We start from the raw sequence: 11407 nt of genomic DNA on the forward strand, positions 1-11407 counted from the left end.
ACACACAGACGCACACGCACGCACGCACGCACACACGCACGCACGCACGCAGGCAAGCACGCACGCACGCACGCACGCACGAGCTCACGCACGCACGCACGCACGTACGCACGCTCGGACGCACGCACGCACGCACGCACGCACAGAACTTGTTAATTACTGTAGTAATTGTGGGAAAAAATAAACAACTACTATTATTATTATTATTATTATTACAGGAGATTGCATCGGTGCAAACGTGCGACTCCCAAAGTGTAGCGATGCAATCGCGCGTTTGTATCGTTGCAATCACGAGCTTGCATCGCGTTTTTAAAGATAGACGATTAGCGACTGCATCGCGTTTGTATCGCGTTTGCATCTCTGATAAAAGTCGGCGTGTGTAACCGCTCTTACATATTCAATATTTCCTTTCCAGTGCTACATAATCCTTTGGTATGTACCAGCGGACTTCCAATTAACCATATTAGGGCTGGTATTATTTTACATCTACCACCACAACCAACGACTCGGAAAGGTGGTCATTATTGGTGTCAGTGTATTAGCAATAGTGCTACCAGGTCTGGTGACCTATTTGTATGAATTACCGGCGACTATTATTTATGACATTGGGTGAGTACGTGAGTTGGGGGAGGCAGAGATTACCTCCACTTGTGACATTCCTTACTTTTGCATTTCGGTAACTTTCGAAATATTGCCACTGGTAACGCCAGATACGAGTAGTTTGTGTCAGAGCTCGCATCTCCTTTTCCTTTCCTATCACAATCCATGCTACACCAAAGCCGCATAAACCGCCGGTGACTTTAAATATAGTGTGTGTGACGGTACAACATTCGAACATGAAAACATTTATTTTTATATACAAATTTTTAGATGATACCTTAGACTTACAAATAAATGGACGACGGGTCTAATACAAAAACCAGGAAAAATATGTCCCAAGTCAACCTATTTAAACGTAGTGACATGTAAAGGAATATGAAAAAGCTAAAACGTTGAATTTAAATTGTAATGTCATCGCAGTACTGTCTAATTTTGCTTGCTTCGCTGTTAGTCGAACAAACGAAGACTAAAGCGTGAATGACGCTCTGTATGCGATTTTAACGCCCTATAAGTTCGGACACTTTTTAGCGCGGACCCGACGTCCATATAAATGTAAGTCAATGGATGATACAGATCATTTAAATTTTTTTAATTAACTATCCGCATCTACGCCAGACAATTGAGCTGTGTACGCATTTTCATGGTGGCGTTATTGGTGGTCAGCCGCATGTGAAGAGAGGAAGCAGTATGAGCCCTTCAACGTTCTGAACATAAAGGTTGGTGGTAGCACGGCTTCCCTTCCTTTTACTTTGCGAGCTCACCTATCCCGCAGCGCTCCACGAGCCATCGAAGATTTAATTTTTTTTCTTATTATAGCATCACCAGGCACCTAAACTCCTTTTTTGCTAATAAAAACTCAGTTACTCTGATTTTGCTTACCAATAAAACTGAAACTAAATAAACACATTACCCAAATAATCGATTAAGTGGTCAGGTAACTTAGGGCGTCGACTGTACCTCTCCCTGACATTGAAAGAAAACGTGATGAAATCTGCGTGAAGAAGAGGCTCACAACTGTTAGAAAACGTGTGAAGTCATCAACCCGCATCGGGCTTTGACCTAAACTCTCTTCAGAGACCCTAATTCCACATTACCTTTGGCCTAATTCCAGAACAATGATAAACATCCGCTCCAATGCCGTATTCAATAGCACCTACATCAGAAGCCACCACCGAGCAACCAGCTACCTCCTCGGTATGGGGTTGGGCTACGTGCTCTCGGTCTATAAGCCTTCCAACTATGGAAAAGTTATTTCAAAGGTACAGTCAACAACACATCAAGCTATACACTCATTCAGCATTCAATTGAATTGTAGCTAAGGTTAGATATTAAGGGCCTAACCAAAAAACTCCGTACTATTACAAGTACTCCATGGAATGAGATTTTTTTTAAAGTAAAATAAACATAACTGCCACGGTAGCAGTACCCCTCAGATCTTTGCGATTAAAAGCTCTGAGTGGTACTGTAAATGGTGTGGACAGGCGTGTCGCCTGGTGGTAAGACCAGGCGCACGACTTGTTCGTCCTGCCACTTGGTATCATAATAAAAAAATCTCCTACAGAACACCCTTCTAGAAAAAGCCTCCTGTAGGGCGCTTAGACTAGGACTAGGCTCTTAGCTTAAATCTTTTGTTCAGCTCTTCCTTTAGTCGGGTAGCACACTCAATGTATTAGTGGCTAGCTGCTAAATTTCTTCAGAAAATAAAACAAGTGGTCTTTTTTTTCAGAAAACCAGCATAATAATTTTCGTAAATCTATGCATATTAGCCTTAGGAACTATGGCGCTCGGTGGAGTATTTTACACCAGAGAATACAACGCGTTTGAAGCAGCCGCTTACGCTGCCAGTAACAGGGTTATGTGGGTGGTCGTTATGGCTGTGTTTGTTATTATTTGCGAGTATGGGGAACTGCGTAAGTAATAAGCTTATTAATTACAATGATAACTCATCTCAGAGGTTAACTAGAATTTTTCACATCAAGCATTAGACGAACTTGTAATCTTGTAAGTGAATTTAAAAAAAAACGGTTAGAGTGATTAACTCACGGTGACTTTTAGCAGCTATTTACACTTGCGATTTAAAGGCGACTGCATCGATGCAAACCTGCGACTGCATCACGTTTGCATCGCTGCTTAAAATCGCGGGTTTAAGGCCTTATTCAGAGTGGCCCGGGCGCGTGTGCGTGTAAATCAAATCTACGTAGACACTCGTTGCGTTCACAGGGGCCGCGCGTGCCGGTGCCCGCCTCGAGGCGAGCGCAGGTTTGTCTATTGGCTCGATCCGCCCGTACCTTTCACAGTGATTGGTGTAGTGTCTAGTGTCTGTTTGCGATTTCGACGTGTGGATCTACCCGCTCGTAGCTGCTTCGGCACTGTGAAAGGGAAGACGCCAAGACCCGCGCGCTAGTACTCTGAATGAGCGCAGGAACACGAAGACGCCTTAGACCGTATCGATTTCTAGAAAGACAGGTAAAGGAATCAAATGCTGAAGTTGCATCATTACATGAACAAAGCGGAAGTTACGACCACCTAACGACCTTGTCCGTGATGAACTAGCCCTGGGAGACAGGAATGTATGCAACAGTAAATTATGTAGTACTAAATCGCAAGACCCAAGATTTTCCAAATTAAACAACCTGATAAGAAAGAAATCGAAAACACTTAAGAAACTAAAATCAGCAAAGTTAAATTTACACAAGGACAAGGTGAAGATGGCCGAACAAGTGAAAGATCTAGAGTTAGATCTTCAATCGCGAACTAAAGACCTACTTTCTACGCAGAAACAACTAAAAGAACTTTCAGCTGCAACTAATGAGCTTTTAAAGCTGGGTACTGAGTATAGAGAACTTACTCAAGTCCTTCTTCAGGATGAGCTTAGTGAAACAAATGATCCAATAGAAATAAATCAGACTCCATCCTCACCATCAACAACGCAACCAGCACGTGCATCGTATGCCAGCGTTGCTGCAGGAAAGGGTATCTGCTCCACTACAACTGTTGACGTTCGACACAGTCAACGGTCAACCAAGACTATTAGAACTCCTACCAGGCCATCCAGAAGAACTGTAGTTTTTTCTGATAAAATAGGCGTAGGACTAGGCCACCACCTAAGTAACTACTTACAACAAAGGGTAGTCAACTATTGCTATCCAGGAGCTACTTTTAGTCAAATTATTACACTGTTAAGTGGTTGCAACTTTGATAAATATACAACAGTGATTCTTATAATAGGTGATAGTAATAACATTAGTAAAAAAGAAGTAAATAGTAGCATTGACGTGTTCTTGAGAATTCATGAGAAGTGTGGGTGTAAATTCATACTAAGTGCATTCCCTTACTGCTCTAACCTAGGCATCGCTCGTAATAAGTATATATATAACATAAATTCGCACATTCATAATTTGACTAGACGTCACAGTGAAGTTATATTTTGTTTTGACATTAATAAGTTCGTAAGGAACTTCATACTTTTTGAGGATAATTTACTTTTACCCATAAGGTATCTGAGACATGTAGCTAGTTTGCTATCTTTTAATATTAAGGACGCTGTTATAGAAGATATAACACAGTCCCACGACAATGCTCCTACTTTAAGCAGCAACAGTATACTTATTACTAACCATAATTTAAACTGAAATACACGACAACAGAAAAGTCTAATCGTTTCCATGTAGTACATCAAAATATTCAAGGCTTTTCTGGCAAAACATTAGAAATAAGTCTTTTTGTGCACGATATTTCCGTTGACGTGTTTTGTGTTACAGAACACTGGCTGAAAGACTACAAAGCAATTAACAACATAGAAAATTATGTAATAGTCAGTTCGTTCATAAGAAAGAGCTTTAGCCGAGGTGAATCCATGACTATTATTAAACGTAACTTAAAATATAAAGAGCGTAAGGGTATCACAGATCTTTCTACTGAACGAACTATTCAGATTTCATGTGTGGAATTGTCGTCATATGTGTATACAGGCCCCCTCTGCTAATTTTAACGAGTTTGAATTAATTATGGAAGATAGTTTAAAGCGGATTTTTCCAACCAAAAAAAAACCTAGTAATTTGTGTAGATTTCAATGTAAACCTGTTGGAAAACTGTTCTACTTCTGTAAGACTCATTAATTTATTTAAAAGTTTTAACTTGATAAATCTTTTCTTAGAACCAACTCGCATCACTGCCTCCTCTTATACTTGTATTGATAACATCTTTTGTAACGATCTGCGTTACAAAAGCAGTGTCTAAATCAATAATAAATTGCTTAAGATCAGACTAAAGCGGCCAAACGGCTTCTTTTAATTGTAAAATGAGCAAGAAGGTATACCAATTACTCTGCAGACCGATTACCACAGAACGCATCATTAGATTTCAAAATAATATCCGGCAATAGTTTAAATTCCCTACCCCATATGTCGGAGGTTCAAATACTTTATATAGCACGATATTTGGTTTAATTAAAAATGAATTTGATAATGTATTTAAATCGAAAACATTAACTTTCCATAGAGAGACTAAATTAAAAAATAAACGACTGGGCAACAGTAGGTATTCATAAGAGTATGTCTCGTTTTTATGAGCTATATGCTATGAAAACTTATAATACTAATTCCAATTTCATTAAATATGTTTGAAATTATTCAAAAATTTTTTTAAAAGTATCTGTAGCTGCTAAGGTTAAGTTTCACAGCGACAAATTTAGACAATCGATAAATAAATCTAAAACTACTTGGAGCATAATAAATGAAGAGTCAGGCAGGGTTAAACAACACGATAGAGATATAGTTTTAGAATTAGACAGCAAACTTATAAAATCTAAAGACAAGATAGCCCAAGCTTTTGAATCGTTCTTTTCGGAAACTGCTGTGAACACTATAGAATCATTAAATTCCTCCCCTTCTCTTGCTATTGATCTCCTAAAGGAAAATGTTAACGTTTGTGGCAGTTTATTTAATTTCCGTCATGTTAATCCACAAGACATCATAAAAGCTTTTAATCAACAGATGTTAAAAAAACTGAAGATCTCTGGGGTATATCAACTAAAGTTGTATACTCAGTTATTGATCTGGGGAAATTAGATCTGGAGACATTTAGCTGTAGCTTTCAATAGGTGCGTTGACGAAGGTGTTTTTCCCGATTTAATGAAATACAGCAAGGTTATTCCCTTATTCAAAAGCGGTAGGAAAGTTGATTCTAGCAACTATAGGCCCATTTCAATTTTACCAGCTTTAAGTAAAATATTCGAAAAGGTTATGCTGACTCAATTACTGTCCTATTTCGGTAGGAACGTAAAGGAAAAATCATATTACAAAATTGAAGACTACGTGTTAGATAAAGATGTATGGAAAGACGACACGGCTCCAGAATCCACACAAATTTGATTCAAAGTGTATTCCATAGCGTTTAAGTTTATTTGAAAAGAGCAATCCCTAGAGTTTCTTGCTCGTTCTTCTCAGGGAGGTCAGCGTAGTGAACGAGCAGTAGCTTAAATGTGACGTTTTCAAGTGTAAATTTATTTTACCTATGGAATAAATAATCTTTGACTTTGACTTTGACTTTGAGTCCTAAAGGTAGACGATAAGCGACTGCATTGCGACTGCATCGCGTTTGCATCGCTGCTAAAAGTCACCGTGTGTAATCGCTCTAATTGTTTTTCTTGACTACTTAGTACTAAATGGTCAAGTCGTGTATAAAATAAATATTTGTAGTTATTTTATATACACTTGGAGAGGAAAGTAATTTGCTCAATTTGTACCAATCTTGCCCATTTAATAGTAACTAGTCTTAATCTATCTCCACAAGTAAATCGCCTGGGTGTAATAAGGTCACATCTGCAAAATGACAACTTTTCAGAAGAGAGGTTTAAAGATTTAGTAGCAGTAGATCTCCTTGTGAAAGATTTGGTCCAGGGAAGTTCCACCACCTTACCTATTTCTGCCGCCAAGCAGTAATATGAGCATTACGGGTGACGGGCGCAGTGCAGTGCCCCTGAGATCTTTGTTGCTTGAAGCTCTGTGTGACACTGCAACTGTTACGAACAGGCGTGTTACTTAACACCAGGCGCACGACTTGTTCGTCCTGTCACTTGATGTTAAAAAAAGATTATACTAACAAAATTAGGCTATAACTTTTCTTTGTTTCACGTAGTTCGTATTATTGTTGCTTTATTACACCAGGGCTACAAAATAATAAAATTTAAGAATTTGTGAAAATTACTTATATCGGGTGAAAATTAATGATGTTTTATGTACAGCGCTTGTAAATGGATTTATGAGTTGGTCCGTGTTCGTTCCACTGAGTCGACTCTCTTATGGGCTCTACCTGACTCACACAGCTGTAATACTACGCAATGTGTATGCTGCGCGAGCACCATCAAGGCAGGATCTTTTTACAATGGTCAGTGTAATATTTGTGCAAAGAAAGATAGAAAGAAAGAAAGAAATATATAAAGAAAGAAAGAAAGAAAATAAATTTATTCCGCACAAACACATATTACAAGTACAATATGATTTTATGCTTAACACCTTCCCTCGGACCCTTTTCGAAGCGGCCGATTTAAAAGTAAAATTTACAAATAAAATTAAAAAGAAAATAAAAAAATGTGGACACGCATTAAAATAGGTACAACATATAAATAACTCAATTTTATCAGAAAAATAAAATTGTTATATGCCTACAGCGTTTTCAATTAGTTCACTATGTCTTTATGTATGTCATGTTTCTCTATGCGTTATACAAATAAAATTTCTCCAGGCGTATTTTGCAGTATTAAAATGTGCTCTCTGAGTTTATTTTTGAAAGTATAAACGGATTGTGAAGAACGCACGCAGTATATCGTTCCAAATTTTCGCCGCGGAGTATTTGAAACTGCCTGTTTAAAGCTTTTCTCGCATAGAAATCTCACGCTTTATGTCGCTTTAGCGCAAGTCGCGCTCTATCGTGCTAGCCCTGCTGTTTTAAAATTCAATTTTGGTGTTAATTAAGTTAGGAAATGAAACTATTTTTCCGGATTTAAATCTGGAAAAATAGTTTCATTTCCTATGTGTAACAATCGCGAAAACCTAAGAACTCGATATGTTAATTAAGTTGTTTTAAAATGGAGTTTTAAAACAGTCATTGGAACCTAAAATATGTTCCCCTAACAAATCTACGAAATGTCGTTTACGTCCTTTTCACAAAACACCGACAACATTATTTTGGACATTTCACTAATGTTCCTTTAAATGTGCTTGTGTATAATCTTAAATAAAATATGTATACTTTTTATAAAAAAAACAACGGACCTCAAAAGTTTGTGGAAAAAACAATTTACATTTACTTGCCAAGTTTTATTGACATTACTTAATGGAAACTGGGTGAAATCTAATAAACCAGATTCATCCCCTAAATTGCCAGTCTACCAGTGGAACATTCAAAATGGGACTAATACTGAGGTATCCTCTCTCCAACAAAAGAGAATCATCGAAATCGGTTTACAAAATTGCTAGAGTCATCGCGTAACATACACACAAAAAAATACATTTGAGTTGAGAACCTCATCTTCTTTAAAAGTCGGTTAAAAAACAAGTCTAGGCTAGAACTGTGTGTTCTGGAAACCGCCGCAGGCTGTATGAAGCCTTCTCAACAGTTACCTTTGGACGTACATCAATTATGCATGTGCAATTCTTCATCGCAGTAACACAAAGTCCAAGGCTACAACCATTAACCTACTTACTACGAGTATGTTGGTTCTTCGTAGCGTTTTATTACTACTTTTATTACAGTTTACTAACTCCCTTGGCGTAGCCGCATTCTCATATATGCTCAGTCTTCTGATGTGGCTGCTTATTCAGGCGCCAGTCTCCGGTATTTTAAATGCTGTTATGAGTTCCAGGTAAGTTTTTTGCTTTATTTGTTTATTTAGACTTTATAGTCGAACGTTGAAACTCACCCACACGATTTTAGTCTGTGTTAATCCGTACTTTGAACTACATACGCGCACACACGTGGCGCGCCGTATCGCGCGGTTTGTGTTGAGACAAAGGCCGGTATACACGAGGCTAGTTTTTCAAGAAAGGATAACAAGCTAGTGCTAGTAAGCAAGCAAGCCAGTAACTCTGGCTTCGTATATACAGGAAATTAGCTTCATTTCTGGGCTAGTAGCTAGCGTCTCAAGCTGGGATAGTTTAATAGGATGGGGTCCTATTTTAGCGACCACTGATTTTACTATCCTGGTTCATGTAGTTGCTTCGCCTGGCCGGCGAGGCTACACTAGTGTCCGATCCGTTAGAGTGCAACAACGACACGTTTTGTTTTCCCGGCCACTGACCACGTTTCTGACACAATTAACATGCCAAAATTGACTGAGTACCGAAATTAATTTAAAATGTACTACCTACACAATTGTACTACGAAGAGGAATATCCGTGGAACGCCATTATTCCATCGTACAAAGATAAATCTTTGCGTGATTCAGCATTACGATAAATATGTGGTAATTATCAACAATCGGTGTAGAAGTAACAGTTTCATTCGAATTGTGTTTGTTTTACAACAGTTCTTCTTTACTCTCCACAGACGTGTTGTTACCTTAGTCACTCCTATGATGCTGGCTTAAAATTTCCTGGCATCATGTTAACCATTGTAGCATGTAGGACAGTAAGCCGGGATAAGATGGATATTTAGCTAGGTATCTTAGCTTTGAAAATCTAGCTTCGTATTATTAGTATCCCGGGCATTAATACTAGGGCTTTCGTTTTGAGTTTTCCTTGTCTGAAAAATATTGTGAATTTCACAAATATTTTGGCATTTTCTAGACTCGGCTACTAATGTTTTCATTCTTTGAGATTTAAATTAATTAAACGTATTAAAAATCGACTAAATTCCGGTTATATGGCATGGCAATGCAGAGGAGCTAAATATACCTACGACTGAAAATCGATGGTTATGAAATCAGTCAAAAACTGTTGTTTCCTACGTGCTGGCTACAAAAATGAAAACTTTCTTAAACAATTTTTTATTTTATAGTTTGAATTAATAAAGAACTTGATTAAAATATCATGTTTTGACTGTCTAAATGCCTAGCCTGTAAGTATGAAAATCTATTTAAGAAATACTTAGTGTCGAAAGTCAAATTTTTGCCGAGACATTCAAAAACGCATCGCGTCTCAGTTTTTTTACCCGGACAGGAAAATGAGGCGAGGCTGAAAAGCCCTATAAGTACGTATCTTCCATTGTTCTATTATATGAAGTATATGAAGTACCTACATATATAAATCCGTGGGTGTCACAGTATGAGCGGAACGAGCGGTCTAGATTTATAAAATCATATTACGAAATGTTACGGAGTAAATGGCAAGGCGTTGGAACTTGTCTCGTCATATCTTAACGGCAGAATTCAAAAAGTATACATAAATGGAGTGACTTCTTTGGGTTCTCCGGTAAAAATGTGTGTTCCGCAGGGCTCAATACTTGGACCTTTCTTATTTCTCTTTCATATGAATGATCTACCATACTTTGGCAAAAACTTTTGCAAAATAGTATTGTTTGCTGACACATCCTTGATTTTTAAAACAGACAGACATGACGTTAACAATGACAATCCCAACTAGCACACAATAAACTCTAATAACAAGCCATACAATAGCCAGTCAGAAGTTCTTAATAACGGCATGGGCTGCATTAATAAGTTCTACAGAAGACGTATAAGCGGCTACAGCGCCGCTGAACCCCGAAAATGGGCACCGATTTATACGCTAGGTATGGGTCCTACAATGGTCGTAAATGTGTGTTAGCACGAAGATACAAAGGAGAGAGAAAGAAGATGCGCGCGGGTAATGTGCGCCTAAGTAATACAAGGAGCTTTGCGAGCGGTAATGTGCGCCTAAGTATCTAAAATAAGTTCTATAGTAGCGGACTATAGCGCTCGCATCCTATTTAGGCGCGACTTTATCTCTGAATTAAAGTTTACGGCGCTGTTTTAGATATACAGCATCGATATTTTGGGGAAATAAACAAAACACTTTTTATTGCCAATAAAGACCGTGACCTTGCTAATTGGAAAGTGATTGATGATGCGATTGCAAATAAAAAATAACAACACTTTGATAATATAAGTTTTCCGTCTAATACTTGCTAAATGAAAGTGCGAGTAGGTACCAGTTTATTGTAAATATATACATATATTTTATCGAGTTCTTAGGTTTTCGCGATTGTTACACATAGGAAATGAAACTATTTTTCCGGATTTAAATCGCGTATATATATTTTTTTTTTCAAACAAACCGACGTTTCGGGCCCTTTACAGGTCCCATGGTTACGGTTGACTGAGGTGGTACAGTCTTCAACCAGTTATGTCTAATATTGATGCAAACCACCCTATTTTTTCCACCATAGTTACAATAGTTATTAATTAAATACCTTATTTTTAATAGTCTAATTATGTAACTAGACTAGTTTACTTTAGTTACTTCCATAATACGGAAGTAACTAAACTTAACTAAGTTACTTCCATAATATGTCCTACGGGATTCTCATGTGGGGCAGGTAAAGCGACAGTTATACGTATACAAACGAAAAAAACAAAAAGATATACAAACCATTTGTGTTGCAAAAACGAGCGATTAATTCTGTGTACCGTATAGGTTACCGGGTACCGGATTTCTCTCAGAGAAAAGTTTAAGGAGACTGGTATCATGCTGAACACGTCGATCATAATCATCGGCATCACAGTCTATTTACTCAAATATTTTGTATGAGCGTAAAAATACACATAATTTCATTAAGAAAGAAGATATCCATAATATTAACCTTAGAACTAAGTCCAAACTCATGGTAC

The 11407-nt window shown here is 37.8% G+C and overlaps 1 protein-coding gene across 1 annotated transcript in view; it reads left to right on the forward strand.

The window, feature by feature from the left end:
- LOC113232925 (nose resistant to fluoxetine protein 6-like) overlaps window positions 1-11407 on the forward strand; it is a 28525-nt gene that overhangs the window by 16492 nt on the left and 626 nt on the right. The window contains exons 9-13 of the mRNA XM_026467834.1: window positions 416-609; window positions 1712-1859; window positions 2327-2510; window positions 6845-6987; window positions 8355-8464. Of these exons, the coding sequence (XP_026323619.1) occupies window positions 416-609; window positions 1712-1859; window positions 2327-2510; window positions 6845-6987; window positions 8355-8464 (779 nt within the window). The remainder of the gene's footprint in view (window positions 1-415; window positions 610-1711; window positions 1860-2326; window positions 2511-6844; window positions 6988-8354; window positions 8465-11407) is intronic.

The sequence above is a fragment of the Hyposmocoma kahamanoa genome, unplaced genomic scaffold, assembly GCF_003589595.1.
Source record: "Hyposmocoma kahamanoa isolate Upper Pololo Valley unplaced genomic scaffold, ASM358959v1 102, whole genome shotgun sequence".
Taxonomy (NCBI): Eukaryota; Metazoa; Arthropoda; class Insecta; order Lepidoptera; family Cosmopterigidae; genus Hyposmocoma; species Hyposmocoma kahamanoa.